At 39.1% G+C, this 19,587-nt stretch overlaps 1 protein-coding gene across 3 annotated transcripts in view; it reads left to right on the top strand.

Annotated features, from left to right (window-relative positions):
• The window catches only part of PPP2R2A (protein phosphatase 2 regulatory subunit Balpha), a gene marked incomplete at its 5' end in the record, with an annotated part of 103,370 nt that overhangs the window by 52,396 nt on the left and 31,387 nt on the right, over positions 1-19,587 (top strand). For 2 of the 3 annotated variants that reach the window (XM_081090989.1, XM_081090991.1), the window contains one exon: positions 12,505-12,602. In XM_081090989.1, coding sequence (XP_080947115.1) covers positions 12,505-12,602 — 98 coding nt within the window. Of the gene's footprint in view, positions 1-12,504; positions 12,603-13,514; positions 13,586-19,587 lie in introns of all 3 variants that reach the window. The other variant, XM_081090990.1, reaches the window with a different exon arrangement.

The following is a 19,587-nucleotide window of genomic DNA, read 5'->3' as shown; positions in this document are numbered from 1 at the left end:
GTAGGCCCTCGCAGCCCCTGCTTCATCCAGAAGGTCGTCTGGAAGGTCGTCTGGACAGTCATTCTGCTATTTGGCCGTTCAGTTGATTTGCATATTATTCTTTTATTATTATAGACTAGAGGCCCAGTGCACAAAAATTTGTGCACTGGGGGGGCAGTCCCTCAGCCCGGCCTGTGCCCTCTCGCAGTCTGGGACCCCTCGGGGGATGACCACCTGCTGGCTTAGGCCCGCTCCCCAGGGGATTGGGCCTAACATGGCAATCAGACATACCTCTGGAAGCCCAGCAGACCTAAGCTGCAGTCGGACATCCTTAGCGCTGCTGAGGAAGCAGGAGAGGCTCCCACCACCACCGCTGTACTGGCAGCCATCAGCCTGGCTTGTGGCTGAGCAGAGCTCCCCCTGTGGGAGCGCACTGACCACCAGGGGGCAGCTCCTGCATTGAGCATCTGCCCCTGGTGGTCAGTGTGTGTCATAGTGACCAGTCATTCCCAGTCATTCTGCTGTTAGGGTCAGTTTGCATATTACCCTTTTACTATATAGGATAGAGACCTGGTGCCCTGGTGACTGGTTTGCCCTGAAGGGTGTTCCAGATCAGGGTGGGGGTCCCGCTTGGGTGCCTGGCCAGCCTGGGTGAGGGGCTGATGGCTGTTTGCAGCTGGTCACACCCCCTTCAGGGTGGGGGTCTCCACTGAGGTGCCTGGCCAGTCTGGGTGAGGGGCTGATGGCCGTTTTCAGGCTGGCCAAGCATAAGATCCCAGCCTCTCCTTTTTTTCTTTTATTCTGGGATTTATGTACCTTCTATAATTGAAAATTTGTTGCCTTCAGTGGAGCTGAGAGCTGGCTCCTGCTCGCTCCAGCTCCGTGGCCACGGCCGGCTGAAAGCAGGTATCTGGGGTTTATTTACCTTGTATAATTGCAACTTTGTTGCTTTTGAGTGGAGCTGAGAGCCAGGCAGGCTTCCTCCATCACTGGAACAAGCAAGCCTTCTGCTCGCTTCAGCTCCATGGCTGCCGGCCGCCATCTTGGTTGGGTTAATTTGCATACAGTTTCTCTGATTGGCTGGTGGGTGTGGCTTAAGGCATAGCGAAGGTATGGTCAATTTGCATGTTTGTCGTTTATTAGATTAGATTGACTATATTCCCTATGTTGTACTTTACTTCCCTATGACTATTCTGTAACAACCAATTTGTACTTAATCCCTTTACTCCTTATACCCATTCCTTCAACTGCCCTCCCCTCTGGCAACCATCAAAATGTTCTCTATATCTGTGAGTCTCTTTATGTTCTGCTTGTTCCTTTGTTTTTTAGATACAATTGTTAATAGATATGCATTGATTGCCATTTTCTTGTTCATATTTTTTTTTTCCTTTTCATTAAGAAGACGACTAACATTTCATATAATACTGATTTGGTGGTCACAAACTCCTTTAACTTTTCCTTCTATGGGAAGCTCTTTATCTGTCCTTAGATGCTGAATAATAGCTTTGCTAGTACTAGAGTACTAGTCTTGGTTGTAGGTCCTTGCTTTTCATCACTTTGAATATTTCTTGCCAATCCCTCTGGCCTGCAAAGTTTCTGTTGAGAAATCAGTTGACAGTCTAATGGGAGCTCCCTTGTATGTAACTAACTGCTTTTCTCTTGCTACTTTAAGATTCTCTCTGTCTTTAACCTTTGACATTTTAATTATGATGTGTCTTGGTGTTGGCCTCTTTGTGTTTATCTTTGGATTTAAAATTTTTTATTTATTTATTTTTTTGCTGTTGTGATTGGGTGTGTTTTACTTCTTTATATATTACAAATTGCTGATTTGATTCTCGGTTTCATCTACTATTGATTCCCTGTAAATTATTCTTTATTTTAGTTAGTGTATCCTTCATTTCTGTCTGGTCCTTTTCTATATTGTTGATTTTTCTCATTAAATTAATTGAGCATCCTTATAACCAATGTTTTGAACTCCGCATCTAGTAGATTGCTTGTATCCTTTTGGTTTAGTTCTTTTTCTGGAGTTTTATTCTGTTCTTTCATTTGGGACATGTTTCTTTGTCTCCTCATTTTGGCAGCCTCCCTGTGTTTGTTTCTATGTATTAGGTAGAGCTGCTATGTCTCCCAGGCTTGGTAGAGTGTCCTAATGTAGTAGGTGTTATGTAGTGTCTAGTGGCCCAGCCTTTCTGCTCACCCAAGCTGGGCACTTGAGGTGTGGGTTGAACACACCTTCCTCCTCTTGTAGTTGAGCCTTGATTGAAATCAGCACGTCAGTGGGAGGAATTTACCCCCAGTTTGATCAGCTGCAAGGATCAACTGGCTGTGACCACTGACCACCAAGCACTGATGACTGCAAAGCATCGGCTGTGCAGAGGCTAACTCCAGAGCAGGACTTACTTCAGTGGGGCTCTGGTGCCTGCTGAGTCCGTCGCTTAAGTGTGTCACTTGTGGAGGTGCTTCAAAATGGTCTGAAGCTATCCACTGGGTGCACTGGTTCTGGGTCCTCCTAGGAAGTGTAGGCCAAGGTAGGCTGCTGCCTGTGTTCTGCCTGGGGCCACTGGGCATGAGCTACCAAGCCATCTGCAGGTGGCTGCTACTTGTGTTGGCTTTGAGGTTCCCAGGCGAGGCCAAGCTGCAAACCAGGGCTGGCTGCGTATCTTTTCATTTTAGATAGTATGTTTTCATTTTTAGATATTCCTTCTTTATCTTCCATTTCTCATCATGTTCATGGTTTATTCTATGTTCTTGAGCATATGGAACATATTTACAACAGCTATTGTCCCTTGTCTGCTCAGACCTTTATTATTTCTGTTTTCTGGCTCTGTTTCTGTTGATTTAGTTTTCTTCTGGTTATAGGTCATATTTTTCTGCTTCTTTACATTCCTGGTGATTTTAGATTGGATTCAGACATTGTGAATTTACATTGTTGAGTGTTGGATTTTGTTCTAGCACATAGTTAAGTTACTTGAGATTAATTTGATCCTTTTAAAGTTTGCTTTTAAGTTTTGTTAGGACAGATTGAGTCTTCAGTGCTGAATAGCCCTACTACTAAGATGATACTCTTGGGAGGACTCTACCTGATGCCTCATTGAATGAGGTTTCTCGATTCCGGCTGGTGGGACCCTTAACTATTCTGAGCCCTCATAAGCTTTCTGTTGGTTCTTTTCCTAGGCTTGGTGGAGTGTCAACCATATATCCTCAGATCTATCAACCAAAGATGCTTAAGTGAACCCTATTTAAATCCCTTGAACTTTCTCTACTTCTACACATTCTAGCCGCTTTGGCTTTTCCTAACCCTCTGTTTCTGTCTCCACAAGTCATTGAGATTGCTACTTGGTGCTTGGATTCTTCCTTACTCATACATTGGCCAGGCAGTAAACTGGGGCAAACACAGTGCTCACTTTCTTTCTCTACTCCAAGGGTTCATAGCCCTTATACTCCATGTTGCCCATTGTTTTGTTTGTTTCCTAGTCATTCACAGTAAGAGAATGAATCCAGATTGTCTTATTCCTTAATGGCAGGAAGCAGAAGGCCAATTATAGATTTTTAATTTTTACTTGTGTCTTTCACTTCAGTCTTTTAAAAGAAGAAGTGCTAAGTTACTGCACATTTTTATTGGGTTCTTTCATGTATATCTTTGTTTATACAGTTAGTTTTAGTGTTCTTTGTTTTTACTGAAATGGAATTAAAAGGAGAGGAAACTAATTATCTGGTAGAGTTTCGTGTAAATCAAATATTAATTGTAAAAAGATAATGTTCAGTATACCACACTGGTAATTGCTCTTGTGGCAGGTCTTTGTAGACACTTGCTCTTTTATCACCAGAGCAGGCTTTTTGTTGTTGTTAATCCTTACCTGAGGATATTTTTCCTGTTGATTTTATATATATAATATGGATTAACAACAACAAAAAGCCTGCTCTGGTGATAAAGAGCAAGTGTCTACAAAGACTTGCTACAAGAGCAATTACCAGTGTGGGGTGTGTGTGTGTGTGTGTGTGTGTGTGTTTTGTTTTTGTTTTTATGTTTTTTACAGAGAGGAAGGGAGAGGGATAGAGAGTTAGAAACATCAATCAGCTGCCTCCTGCACACTCCCTACTTGGATGTGCCCGAAACCAAGGTACATGCCCTTGTCCGGAATCGAGCCAGGGAGTCTGCAGGCCGACGCTCTATCCACTGAGCCAAACCGGTTAGGGTCCTGTTGATTTTTTAAATATATATATATTTTATTGATTTTTTTACAGAGAGGAAGGGAGAGAGACAGAGCCAGAAACATCGATGAGAAACATCGATCAGCTGCCTCCCACACACCCCCTACTGGGGATGTGCCTGCAACCAAGGTACATGCCCTTGACCAGAATCGAACCTGGGACCCTTTAGTCTGCAGGCCAACGCTCTATCCACGGAGCCAAATCGGCCAGGAATCAATGTCCTGTTGATTTTTTTGAGAAACACATTGATTGATTGTCTCCTGCATGCACCCTGACTGGGGCCAGGAATCGAGCCTGTGACCCTTCCGTGCGTGGGCTGGCGCTTTAACTACTCAACAACACAGGCCAGGGCCAGAGCAGTCCCTTTTGAGATAATATTCAGAATGCAGAGTTTTAAGTAAGAATGGTTAATCATAGAATTTATGTAAACCTCAAAATTATATTAAGATTCATGCTGTCTTGTTTCACACAAGGCAGATAATGTCCGAATTTTTAGAGTTATTTGCTGCAGTACTGTTTATAGTATTTTATGAGTTTCAGCCTTTAAAGTTTTCTTCTATGTTATTTAGCTTTAAAGCCTAGTCATATTGAGACAAAGAAAAGAATCAGATTTGTTAGCATCCTGTGGATGCTTATTAACTATTTTAAGTGGAACTTTGAGGTATCTATAATTCAAATGGTTAAAAATGCATAGGGAATTCCTCCCAGTTGATTTCTCCCTCTTTTATTTAAAAAAGGAGTGAGCATCTTTATGTATATACTCAGTCTGTATGTGTTATAATTCATTTTGTAATTGTTTAATTTGCTTTATGATATTCCTTTGGTTTTCTTAAACATTTACTAAATCCTTTCTTGGTTAACTATTCATCTGTTGTGATTATATTCCACTTTCTTATAAGCCTCTTAGGGATAGACTTCAGAATGTAGATCACCAAGTTACTTGCATGTAGTGAGTGCTGAAAAAATACAGGGACATTAGTAGTCATTAGTGGTCATTCGTAAATATGTGAAATCGATGTAGTTTGACCCTTCTATTGAACACAGGCATTTTGGCAACGAAAAAGAGGCAATCAATTGAGCACTTGCACATTATTGCTCTAGTCATCATTCAGTGACTTAGAGAATTCTGTGCTGCCACCTTATTCATATGATTGTTCATACCTGCTAAATTTGAATCCTGTCTCTGACACTTGGTAGAGGTGTGATAGCCAAGTTACTTAAACTCTCAGTGCTTCACTATATTCTTGTATAAATTTAAAATATCTGTGTTATTTTAAGGATTAAATGATAATATATGTAAATGCTCACTTAGCACAGTGCTTGACACATTATAGTTGTACATATCTGTGTGTAGAGTGTGTACTTTGACATTAGTTGGTTATGTCTCTGTATCCACAAAAACCATATTTGTTATTTTAATGTTAATATGTAAAGCAAGAGTTGATAACATTTTCTTGAAGGGCCAGATAGTGAGAACTTTCAATCTGTCCCAACTATTCAACAAAGTAAACAGGCATAGTTGGATTCCAATAAAACATTACTTATAAAAACAACTGGAGGGTCCATAGTTTTTCAATCTGTATACTAGAGGTTACTTTTAAATTTTTAAGTCATTTTTATTTTTCAATTACAGTTGACATATTATTATATAGTGATCATCCTGATAAATCTCACATCCATCTTAGAGGTTACTTTTACATTTCTTAATTATTGAATGTTTGAAATGTGCTTAGCTTTTTTTTATTATAGGGATAATACAGCCATAACCATTTCTGTTCTAATTTTAATTGGTTTCTTTCAAATTATTTATTTGGGTCATAGTCCCAAAATGGAATTATAAAGTCAATCAATAGCCCTATAAATTTCCTCACAATGCAAGCATTGAAGTATTTAGTGAATGTCATAACTAATACTAATTTGGTGACTTGTTTATTACTACCATTTATATATACTATTTAATTGTCTCTCATCTGATTTTTATGCTGAGTGTGTTACATTTTTGAACCTTTAGCTATCTAATTATGTCCTATTCTGTTTATAATGTTATAGCACATAAGAAATAGAGAAAGTAACCAAAAGGGAATGGTGTGATATGCCCTATGAAGTGAAAACAGACCAGCAAGATGTAGTGCTGTCATCATTCCCACCAGCAACTACCATTCCACCTCCAAAAGCAAGCACTTATTTCACCTTAGGATGAAAGTCAGGTGCTGACAGTTTAGAAAGAGGGGTAGGAAGAAATAAGAATTCCATTTTATATAACACATGATAAATTCCTTGGTTTTTATTAATAGTACATAGAATTTAACAACAAAGGTCAAAAGCATTGAGAAAGAGAGAGAGAGAGATCAATGATGAGAGAATCATTGATCGGCTGCCTCCTGTATGCCCCCTACTGGGAATCAAGCCTGGAACCTGGGCATGTGCCCCCCTGACTGGAATCAAACCTGGGACCCTTCAGTCCACAGGCTGATGCTCTATCCACAGAGCCAGACCAGCTAGGGCTGTGTTCAATTTTCTTACCAATATGTATTTTTTAATAAATCTTTGTTCAGATTATTACAGTTGTTCCTCTTTTTCCCCCCACAGCTCCCCTCCACCCGGTTCCCACCCTACCTCCTACCCTTACCCCCCCCCCCCTCACTGTCCTCATCCATAGGTGTACAATTTTTGTCCAGTCTCTTTCTGCACCCCCAACACCTTCTTCCTCCTGAGAATTGTCAGTCCACTCCCTTTCTATGCCCCTGATTCAATTCTATTCACCAGTTTAGTCTGTTCATCAGATTTTTTATTCACTTGATTTTTAGATTCACTTGTTGATGTATTTGTTGTCACTTTGTTGTTCATAATTTTTGTCTTTACCTTTTTCTTCTTCCTCCTCTTCTTAAAGAATACCCTTCAGCATTTCATATAGTTTGACAGTGATGAACTCCTTTAGCTTTTTCTTATGTGTGAAGCTCTTTATCTGACCTTCAATTCTAAATGATAGCTTTGCTGGGTAGAGTAATCTTGGTTGTAGGTTCTTGCCATTCATCACGTTGAATATTTCTTGCCACTCCCTTCTGGCCTGCATGGTTTCTGTTGAGAAATCAGCTGACAGTCGTAGCTGATTTGTAGTCCCTTGTAGGTAACTGACTGTTTTTCTCTTGCTGCTATTAAGATTCTCTCTTTGTCTTTTGCTCTTGGCATTTTAATTATGATGTGTCTTGGTGTGGTTCTCTTCGGATTCCTTTTCTTTGGGGTTCTCTGCGCTTCCTGGACTTGTAAGTCTATTTCTTTCACCAGGTAGGGGAAGATTTCTGTCATTTCTTCAAATAGGTTTTCAGTATCTTGCTCTCTCTCTTCTTCTGGCACCCCCATAATTCGGATGTGGGTACGCTTGAAGTTGTCCCAGAGGCTCCTTACACTATCTTCATATTTTTGGATTCTTTGTTCCTTCTGCTTTTCCGGTTGGGTGTTTTTTGCCTCTTCATATTTCAAATCTTTGACTTGATTCTTGGGATCCTCTAGTCTGCTGTTGGTTCTCTGTATATTATTCTTTATTTCTGTCAGTGTATGCTTAATTTCTAATTGGTCCTTTTTCATATCCTTGAGGGTCTCACTATATTTCTTGGAGGTTTCTAGAAGATTCTTGAGTAAGCTTATAACCGTGGTTTTGAACTCTATATCCAGTAGTTTGCTTTCTTCCATTTCTTTCATTTGTGATTTGTTTCTTTGTCTCTGCGTTTTGGCTGCTTCCCTGTGTTGATAGAGTGGCTTTGTGTGCTAGGTGTCCTATAGTGCCCAGTGGCTCAGCCTCCCTAATTACCTGAGGTGGAGACTCTTGGTGCACCCCTTTGTGGGCTTTGTGCAGTCTTGTTGTAGTTAAGCCTTGATTGCTGTTGGTATCACTGGGAGGAATTGACCTCCAGGCTGATTGGCTGTGAGGACCAGTTGTGTCTACAATGGAAGAACTTCTGTATTGGAGACACCCTTATGAGGCAGGACTTGCTTCAGTGGGGCTTTGGCGCTCACTGAGTCTGCCCCTGAGTGTGTCTCTTATGGATGTGAAGAGTTGTATTCTGGATGGTCTCACTCTGACCACTGGGTAGACTGGCTCTTGGATCTCCAAGGAGTTGCAAAGTCAGCCACTGCCTGAGGTCACCCAGCAGGAGCTACAGAGAGATCTGCAGATACCTCCTCTTTTTTTGGGGTTTGGAGGTGCCCAGATGAGGCTCAGCTGTGAAGTAGTGCAGACTGCTGACAGCCTTAATCCTTCTTTTGGAAGCTCTGGGGTTCTCTGACCCAACTGCTGTCTGACAGGTTTTTAGGCAGAGAAAGGCCAAGACATTACTATGCAAAGCCTCTGCACACAGCTTCGGTGGGGTTGTAAATTGGGTGGGGCGGGGTCTCAGGGAATCACCAGGGCGGAGCAAATAGCAATGGTTGCCCATCAGCCCTGCCCCTATAGGTCCCTGGGTCTCTGTGTCCCACGGCCAAATGCAAGAACAATGAACGCTGTGAGCACCTCTGTGAGAAAGCCGCCCTCATATTGCGGCCCGTATGAGTCTGGGTCCCCAGATTCTCACCCGTAACTAGAGTTCAGAGCAGTCAGGAGCTTGTATCTCCCTCCCGATTAAAAAAGACAACAGGGTGCCCAGCTGCCAGCCCCTTTTGCACGCTTCTGTACCTCTGCACTTCTGCACCTCCTACCCGCTCAGTGCGCTTTTCTCTTTCCTTCTAGTTGTAGAATTTCCACTTAGCCAGCCTTCCCGTGGTTCTGGATGATGTTCGTTTTTTCTTTTAGTTGTAGTTTTAATGTGGTTTTGCACTGCAGCAAGTTCAGGTGTTTACCTATGTCACCATCTTGGTTGTCTTTTCTTACCAATATTTGAGCATTCCTTTTAAATACTGCCTTTACATTACACACTTTAGAAGTCATTGTGTATCAAACATTGCTATGATGATTTAATTCACAGTAGCGCAGTTGACTACTGTTCCAAAAGGGAGCCCTTTCCTTTTATTATATTAAAATGTTCTTTTCAAAGATTAACACAGGCATTTTTTTCATTGTAAAATAACATTTTTATTGATCATAAGAAAGATTCTTGGTTTTCTTTAAAAGAAGTGTCTTGTTCTTTGTTGCTATTTGTTGTTGAATACATTTTAAACATTGATTATTTAGGAAATATAAAAGTAACCTCTAAGCCCTGGCTGGTTTGGCTCAGTGGATAGAGTGTTGGCCTGCAGAGTGAAGGGTCCTGGGTTCGATTCCGGTCAAGGGCACATGCTCGGGTTGGAGGCTCTATCCCCAGTGTTGAGGGGTGCAGGAGGTAGCCAATCAATGATTCTCTCTCATCATTGATGTTTCAATCTCCCTCCCTCTCTCCCTTCCTCTCTGAAACTAATAAAAATATATATACATGTAACCTCTAAGATGTGTGTGAGAACATGACCCATTGTTGTGCTATACTGGACCATGCCTGGAGTTTGGTATTATGGCTCTACCAGGTTGATGTCTCTCTCTGCCTTTTAAAAGTATGTTATAGTTACTTTAATTTCAAGAGTAAAATGTTTTTCAGTATTTGTAATTTTAATTAGTAGTTTGTTCTAAAACTCTAGTATACAGGATTCAAAATTTTCATGAAATACATTTATATTTCAGCTTGCTTCTCCAGAGAGAGAGAGAGAGAGAGAGAGAGAGAGAGAGAGAGAGAGAGAGAGAGAGAGAGAGAGAGAGGGAGAGAGAATGAGAATGAGAATGAATGTGTGTGTTACCCAGAGTGCATTGCTAAAAGGTACAAAATTCTCTCTTAGTTTTAGCATTCTGGGCTTTTCAATAAAAGTAATTGTTCACCTGAAACGTTTTAGACATAGGCCAGCAGTTCTCAACCTGTGGGTCGCGACCCCTTTGGGAGTTGAACGACCCTTTCACAGGGTCACCTAAGACCATTGGAAAACACATATATAATTACATATTGTTTTTGTGATTAATCACTATGCTTTAATTATGTTCAGTTTGTAACAATGAAATTGGGGGTCACCACAACATGAGGAACTGTATTAAAGGGTCGAGGCGTTAGGAAGAGAGTCATGCTTCCTTACGTTTTGCACATCATGGCACGCTGATAAACAGGTAGCTCATAGCTGGAGATCACAGGTTTGGGTGCTCTGCAGAATCCAGGCAAATTTGGCACACCAGTATGCAGTAGCACATACAGTTCAAAGCTCGTTTCATAGTGGTCTCCGTAATTCATTCCTGGATGTTTTTTATGAACTATAAATACTATTTGATTTTGTTCTCCCTTTTATTCATCCTTTTTATATGTCTTATTCCAAGTGAGGCCTTCTGAGATCTTGACATTTTACAACTCAGAAAAACTTTCAAAGCATAGTTTTATGTTCAAATTAGCTCCTTTATTTGATGAGTTAGCCAAAGAAACATCAATGTTGTAAGGAAATTAGCCTAGTTGGACTTAGAAGGGAAAGAATTCTCCTAAGTGCTGGTGTCTGAGGAATTTGAATTTAAAGATACTTTTTACTATGTATGATTTTTACCTCATTCCCTGATTTTAGAACCTAACCTCCTAATGTTGTTAATGCCTACTTATTTTCTCTCTCCAGCTGTACTCTATTGTGCTTTAAGTGAAGGAACTAGGTATGCTTGTAATGCTTTATTGTATTCACTATATAAGTCAGTGCAGTACAGAGCACCTACTAGATCGACTTTTAAGTACTAATTGATATTTGGCTTTATAGAGTAGTCCAGTACATTGTTTTACACCGTTGTGTCACATATGTATGCAGTGTAAACAGTAAACATTCTTTATTCCTAATACTACTGACTCTGGTGGGCTGTCTGGGCTAACATTTTTAACCTGGAAGTGAGATGCTGTCCAGACCCTATGAAATTGTATGCATATTTTTGTGTGCATTTAAATTTGTACAATTTCTTGGGAGAGCATGTGTAACTTTCATTAGGTTCTCAGAGTTTCAGAAAGGTAAAATGCCTTGGACCTAGACAATGGGAAAAGCAAAGAAAGCTTTCCAAAATCAAGCTGGGCTTGGAAAAATCACTAAAAAAAAAGAAAATTGTAAAATGCAATGCTGGACAGATTATTGATAAGATATATTGGTCAGTATATTTTTAGGGACATAGTGTTCTTTATAAAGTTGCATTATTAAATTCTTCTTTTTTGTTAATCCTCACCTGAGGTTATTTTCCCATTGATTTTTAGAGAGAGTGAAAGGTGGGGAGGAGAGAAACACATAGATTGGTTGCCTCCCGCATGAGCCTCGACCCCCATGAGCATTGATCCAGGGCCAGGATCCAGCATGCCTTTGACTGGAATGGAAACTGGGATCCTTCAGTCCATGGGCTCGTGCTCTGTCCACTGAGCCAAACAGGCTAGGGCTGTTAAAATCTTAGAGTGGGCTAATGTAAACCAGAAAATAACCCCTTTCTTGTAGAAAAAGTTGACTTATTTATTTAAAATGATGGAGTCTTCCCTAATGAGGCATAATGCTAACAAGAAGAACTTGTTAGTAACAGTGGTGAGTGGTACAGTGTATTGCTTTATCTTAATACCCAATTCTGTAACTTAGATTTTTTTTTCTTTAGGAAAATAGCTCTGGTGTCAAAAAGCAAGGAAAAAACCCTGATAATTTTATTTGAACTTGACTGTGAAGTTAGCACCAACTTTGGGTGCAGTGTGTCTGATTCTAGTGCCCCTGCAGTGTATGGGAGCCACAAGAAGAGCTGTGCATACTGAAGGTGCATATAGCACAAAGCATATCTGCATAAGTGTGTTCTGTTTGTACATTTTTGTTTGAGAGGCCATAATTTGAGTTTATGAATTTATGGCTTAAAATTTCATCTGAAATTATTTTTACATTTAAATATTTTTCCCATTTTAATTATATCTGCCTTAATTTTAGAGTGCATCTTTGGGTTTGCATAAAAGAGCTTATCAAAAGTATATAAGAAAGAAAATTAGCAAGATGATTATAAATGTTTAATGGTGCTATCATAGAATGTTTCACAAGTTGTTGATTTCATTACATTTGTGAATGTTATGAAATATTAATAAACCACTTTTATTACTTGTTGTGTTCCTGTTTATTAAAATAGTGTGTCATATTGGTTTATTCTGGGGAGAATTTTTTTTTGATGAACCAAAATATTTATGAAAGAACTTTAGATTTATTTTATTTCTGATGGCAGGTTGTATGTATAGACTTGGAATATGTTAGGGAAAGCATGCAAAGTTCTAAAACTCTAGGGAGTTGGGAGAGAAAAACTAATGCCTATTTTTGTTTGTTTCAATTATACAGCAGATATAATTTCTACAGTAGAATTTAATCATTCTGGAGAATTACTAGCAACAGGAGATAAAGGTGGTAGAGTTGTCATCTTTCAACAGGAGCAGGAGGTAAGTGTTTTAAAGTTATAACATAAATTTCAGTTTGCTCTTGGGACTGGAGCTTCTGTTGCACTGGAGAATTTTCATCAGAGGGTATTGGCAGTTTTTAAAAGAAATGTCTGTTTATTGAGATGATTAGCCAATGTATACTGTTTCTCTTAGCTTTGTGTGTGTACATGTGTGTGTGCTTTAATTTTTAAACAATGCTTTAATTGTGAAAAGATTTGTTGGGGAAAAGGGGTGGGGAGTGGTGGAGTAATCCAAGATATTAACTGGTTTTGAAGCTTTGGCCCTCTTAATTTTTCTTTTAAAACTCCATAAAGCAAAATTGCTTTGACCTCCTCTCACTGCTTAGTTTACTTTGTGTAGTTGGGCGTGGGAGGCCAGCTTAAAGAAAAAGTCGCTCAATTATTTTTATGTCAGTCCATACTGATACTGTTATTCTGATTTAAATATAAAGGTTTACATGACAGTTGCATGTATATAAGCTCAGTACCCCTTTTAAAATGGAATTGATTTGAAAATTATTTTCCTTTTCTCTTTGAAGAAAGGAATTTCTCATTGCAGAATCGGCAATTAAAGTGGTTTTTTGTTGTGTGTACAAAAGTTAGGCACACTTCTAAATCTGATCGATAGATTTCTCACTAAAATTTTATCGAAACAAAATTTGTCACACTAGATTTTCCTGACTCTCTTTCTCCATTTGTAGATCAAAATTAAACCTTTAAAATTATTTTTTATACATCCTGCCCTTCTCTACCTATAATATATTTTAAAATAGTTAAGAATAATGTGGGTTATGTACAAGGTTTTACAAATAGATGTCTAAATTATAACACAGAGTTAGGTTTTAAAGGATTGTGAAATTCCTTAAATAAGCAAAGAATCTAGTAATAATACTACTACTTTGCACTTCTATAGCGCCTTTGACCTGAGGATCTCAAAGTGCTTTACAAATACTAATGAATTAATCCTCACAACACCCCAGTGAGGTAGGTAATTTAATTTTAAAAGAAATGATTAATAGTGTCTGATTAGAAGATGCACATACACTAAGTATGTCTCCTTTTATTTATTATTTTTGGTTGGAAGAAAATAAGACTCAAGGTTTTCTTGACAAAGAATATCCTTGTGGGAATGGGGATGCAAAATCAGTTTTCTGTTCCTATTTTCAAGCAGCTAAAAATTTGACCATAAGAATCTTGAAATACTTGGTTGAAACACAACCTTACAGATTATTACAATTTCAGTGTGTTTACAAATGAGAGGCAAGATATTAAGAGATCACTTGATTACTTAGTGGCAGAACTAACAACTAGAACCCAAAATTTCTGATGTGTCATCTTTTCAATGCTCTTCGAGAACAAAAATATGAATGTTAATTTTGCTGTTCAGAATTTACAGCTGCCTTTCCCATAGGCATTCTCTGCCCTTTAATTTTTTACTGAAATTCAGTGACTTTTCTATACTTTTTTGTTTTTAAAGAAAGGTGTTTTGAGAAAAACATTTAAAATTAACTTTGCTTCTTAAAAGTTTCATCTTGCTTACATTGAGGGTTTCTGAGAGTCTACGTTTTTAATGAGGGCCTTACGTTACTTTAAAATCTAAGTTGTTAATTTAAAACTAATTTAGAAATATTTTGCTTGAGTGAGGTCATTTTCACCAATAGAAGGTGGTTTGTTATTAAAGTAAAAATTAAATGTGAAAAAAAATGACTCATTTAATGGAGGAGATTTATTTTAATAGGGATTCAATAAATGTAGTCAAAGCAATGCTTAATATTTTCCTAAAGGCTGTCAGTAATATATTGAATTGGAATTAAAGATCTAACATGGAGTTACTGAATCTGCTACACATTTTACTTATATCGGATAATATGGCCAACATTTCCTGTGATTCTTATTTTTATTTATTTATTTTTTTTATTTTATTGCTTAAAGTATTACAACGGGTATTACATATGTGTCCTTTCCTCCCCCCCCCCCCCCCCCCCGCCCTAGACAGTCCCCTAGCCTCCCCTATCCCCCAGTGTCTTAATGTCCATTGGTTATGCTTATATGCATGCATACAAGTCCTTTGGTTGATCTCTTTCCCCCCTACCTCCTGCCCCCCAACCCTCCCCGGCCTTCCCGCTGCAGTTTGACAGTCTGTTTGAGGCAGCTCTGCCTCTGTATCTATTATTATTCAAAAGTTTATAATGGTCTCTATTATCCATGAATGAGTGAGATCATGTGGTATTTTTCCTTCATTGACTGGCTTATTTCACATAGCATAATGCTCTCCAGTTCCATCCATGCTGTTGCAAATGGTAAGAGTTCCTTCCTTTTTAGAGCAGCATAGTATTCCATCGTGTAGATGTACCACAGTTTTCTAATCCATTCATCTACTGATGGGCACTTAGGCTGTTTCCAGATCTTAGCTATGGTGAATTGTGCTGCTATGAACATAGGGGTGCATATATCCTTTCTGATTGGTGTTTCTGGTTTCCTGGGATATATTCCTATCCTGTGATTCTTTACTGAAGTTTCATTGAAGAATCTAAAGCACTCATATTTAAAATATTTAAGAAGGCATTAGCAAAGTGACTGACATTTTTAACACTAGATTGCCCAAGGAAGTCATTTTGACTGCTTTTTAATTTCAATTAGAAAAACAATTATGTATATAAGGACACAATGTCTTAGAATTTTGTGACTTTTTGTACAACATATAAATGCGTTTATTAATAATTGTAGTTACCTCCCCCTCCTTCGTTTCCGGTATATATATATGTGTTATACCTATATTGCCCAAAAGCAGTCATTTTGACTGCTTGGGGAAATTTTAACTCTTATTATTGAATTGAGTAAATTTCTTATATGACCAGTTCGGCTCTGTATTGAAATAACAGTTTTCATTTTTTTTCGATTACCGTCACATGATAGCATACAAGTACGTGATAAATTGTCAATACTTGATAAGTTGCAGTTGCTCAGTAAGCTAAACTAGTACTTGTTATTCGAATCTTTATGCAGTGATACTTGTTCTAATAAGTTGTTTATTTTATTTCTTTTGCGCCCTAAATTCATGAAAGAAATGTCGAATAGAAGTGAGTTATTGGAAAAGCTAAGGAACATAAGTGAAGAGTGCTCCGATATTATTCTTTCACGATGCAGTCATCTTGACTGCTTTTGGGCAATATAGGTATATACTAAATTTCAGTCTTTCTAGTGTTAAAGGGACACTGGTAGGAAAAAGGGACTTCCTTTTTCATGTATCTAGCATCGTTAACTGCATTTAAGAATTCAAGATAAGATTCATTATCTAGAATTTTGAATTAGTATGTCTTTTGAGAATTACTTAGTATAAATATCATTGTATTTTTTACGTGATAGATTAAATAATGATGATGATAATAATTGAATTTCCCACCCCGGAACTTGATCTTATTAGCATTAATTTGGTGCATTTTACCTAATTTATTTTCTACATTTTTAAGCCTTCTCGTATACTGGAGTTTCTGATAATAGTCTTGTCATCAGCAAAATCAACACCTACATCATTGAGTATAAACGTAGGTGCCGTACACTTCTGGAGGCACCTTTATTTCAGTACCTAACATATTTATATTATATTTTATGAATTTGTGTGTGTGTGTGTGTGTGTGTGTGTGTAAAATAGTGTTGCATTTTGAAAAGAGGAGAATTTAGAGATGGTCAAAAATTTGGCCCAATTTCTAGATAAATCCCAGGAAAAGTTTATAATACAAGCTCTGGAATTAGAATTTGGTTCTCTAAATTTCAGTTCAGCTTCTTCTGACAACCACAGCTGTGATGGTACATTCCAGGATACACACTAGTACCTGTCCAGTGAATACATCTTAGTCTATGATAATGATGCTGCTGCTATTTGCAAAACACAATGGCATTTGCACTATTGTGGCTTTATCCTCTCTCCTTCAGCTTCCAGTTTGGCAGGGTTCCTTGCAAAACTTCACATGACTGGAGACCATTTATTGTTCACTCTTTTTGTTGTCCTCAGTTATTTAAGAGAAAGTCATACAGTAGCATCAGTGAACCTGGCACATCACATCTTTAACCCACTGTTCTGTCTCACTTCTTTTACTCTTCAGACATTGCAGGTCCCCTTCGTATAATCCCATGGGGTATCTTCTTGCTGCCTGTATCCCCCAATGAGAGAATCCCAGTAATCATTGGAGGGTTTTGATTCAGTTTAAATATATTTCAGCCTGGTGATACTGTGTCATTTAATAGTATTTTCATAACTAATATGATTGAGTAGTTTTTGTTGGACAGAATCTCTGTAATAGAAGCAGGGCATATAGGGAAGTTAAAGCATAAGGGTAAAATTATTTCCATGAGGCATCACACCCCACCACATGGTCAGTAAGGGTCTAGAATTCAATACCATTTATAAAAAGGGTTTGATTTAGTTTGCTATTTATTTAAGTGAAAGAGAAGACCTGATTTAAGGTGATATAGCATCATTCACATAACATAGTACTTACTGTGTGCAATCAGAGTAGCAAATTGAGACATGTCAGTGGGGAATGGTTGAAGGGATCGAGGTATAGCCAGAAGAGCCTATGAAGAGTCTTAATATTTAGGGATTTGTGTGTAAAGAAGAGATTAGTTCGTGTATGGAAATAAATACATAAGAGTTGGATGCCTGTCAGGAAGAAAGAATACACACGTTCAAAAAAATATCACCATGGTTTCTTTCAAATCAAAATATCTATAAAATAAGGTTCTTTTCTTAGCTACCAGGCCTTTTCTATTCTTTTCATTCACACTCTAATCTGCTGTGCTTTTCAGAGTATAAAATGTCAGAATCACCTGGGGCATGTATTTAAAATGTAGATCCCCTAAACTGCACCTCAAAACCACTAAACCAGAATTTCAGGAGCCTCAAGACTCCCAACACTTTTACTTTTTTAAAAAGTCCTTTAGGGATTTCACTTTATAAAATATGTAAAATTAAAGTGGTCTGTATTCCAATACCAGGATAATGATAAAAGCTCCAAAATGCAGTTTTAAGTTTATATCATCTAAAAATAATTTTAAGTATTTTTGCCAAGATAGATCGTGCATATAGAAAAATGCACAGAATTATAGGTATACAGTTACATGAATTTTCACAAAACAAACACTTGTGTAACTTTCCCTTGAATCAAGAAATGGGATCTTGCTCTAGCCGTTTTGGCTCAGTGGATAGAGTCTACCTGTGGACCGAAGGGTCCTGGGTTCAATTCCTGTTATGGGCACATACCTTGGTTGCAGGCTCCTCCCCAGCCCAGTCTCTGGTGAGGGCTTGAGCAGGAGGCAACCAATCATTGTGTGTTTCTGTCACATCAATGTTTCTCTTTGTCTTTAACGTTCTCTTCCACTCTGCCTAAAAATCAATGGAAAAATATCCTCAGGTGAGGATTAACCAAAAAGGGGCAATGGGGGGAGATAATACTGTGGCATTCTGAATAATAATAAAAGTTATTCTTATTTTTTGGTCTGTTTTGAATTTATATGGGGTTCTTAACCTTTTTTGTGCCATTGATTCCCTTCAGTGGCCTTATAAATTCTATGGACTTCTCAGAATGTTTTAATTGCATGAAATACATAGGATTATGAAGGAAATCATATTGAAATATGTTCTCCAATGTATTATAAGTAATGTGTTTTTTATGCTGGAATGTGATTTTTAAAACATGTCATTTCTATAGTGACAAAGTCACAGGTTTTGCTAATACTGTGGTTTGTTGCCTCCATCCATAATTGGAAGAAGTGCTGAATTGCAGCTAGAGGTTAGTGAAAATAAATGTGTTAATTTCCACTGCATCCAAGTTCACAAAATCCCTGAGAGTTTGCATAGTTTATGGGCCCCGAATCTACAACCCCTGATAATGCAATCACTATCCTCCTATATAATAAAAGAGAAACATGTAAATTTACCCTCCCTCCGCTCACCAGCCAATCAGGAGAGTATGCAAATTAACCCGACAAAGATGGAGGGATAATTTGCAGGCACCAAGCAGCCTGGGTCCCGGGAACATCTTCGGGACCCAGGCCGCTCCTAGCCTATAGGCCCTGAGCAGTCAGGGTCCCAGAACGCCCCCGGCCACTCCAGCCTACGGGCACAGGCGCCAAGCGGATGTTCCCATCCTGTGGCCGCGTGCGCCGGCACCAGGCAGCGGCCCGGGTCCACGCCCCCCAGCCCGGCGCCCATCACGGGGCAAACAGGCCAGGCCAGGCCTCCCCATGATCCCAGGTGAAGAAGCCGCTCCGCTGACCAGTCTGTGCTATGGACCTGTTCAGGTGGGTGGCGCGGAGTCCGGGGCCTCTAGCCTGCAGTCATGGGAAGTCTCCCTCTCCCCAGAGTTAGGAGCACCAGCCCAGGTCCACCCAGCGGCCAGGTCCTGACTGTGGGGGTGAGTTCCTGCAGACTGGGGTTTGATCCCTAGGCATTAGAAGTAGGAGACCAGTGCCTTTGTTATTGCTGTGTGTCCGGGTTTTAATTGGACAAATGCCTGGAAGTCCCAGGTGCCAGCTTAGCAAAATCTTTTAGGAGGAGAATTCTGTCTGGGTTTCCTCAAATTCCCTCAGCCACTACTCACCCCTCTGTAAAGGCACAGAACAAGTGAGGCCCCTTAAATAAAAATCAGAGGTCTCCAGCAACGGTCAGTTGGACTGGATGGCATTTGAGTATTTATCTAGGCACCATGACAGGGAACACACAAGCTCAAGTCATGATCTCTGCCCTTAAATAATTCACAGTCTTATTAGAGCGAGTGGATGATAAAAGCGCAGTAATGACATCAGAATGTAAGGCAACAATACAGAGAGGAACAGAGGCAATTGCTAGGATGATTTTCCAACAATTAGTACTAAGAGTATGTGCTGTGAATTAAATTAAAAAAAAATATGTGTGGAAGTAGCTGCTTCATGCGTATAGGATCTTTTCCTATCTTAAAGGAAACTGAGTTCCATGTGAACTGTGTAAT

Source organism: Myotis nattereri, assembly GCF_964212035.1.
Source record: "Myotis nattereri genome assembly, chromosome: 5".
In the NCBI taxonomy this organism is placed as follows: domain Eukaryota; kingdom Metazoa; phylum Chordata; class Mammalia; order Chiroptera; family Vespertilionidae; genus Myotis; species Myotis nattereri.
Note: the sequence above shows the minus strand (reverse complement) of the source record. Positions and strands in the feature narration are given on the sequence as shown.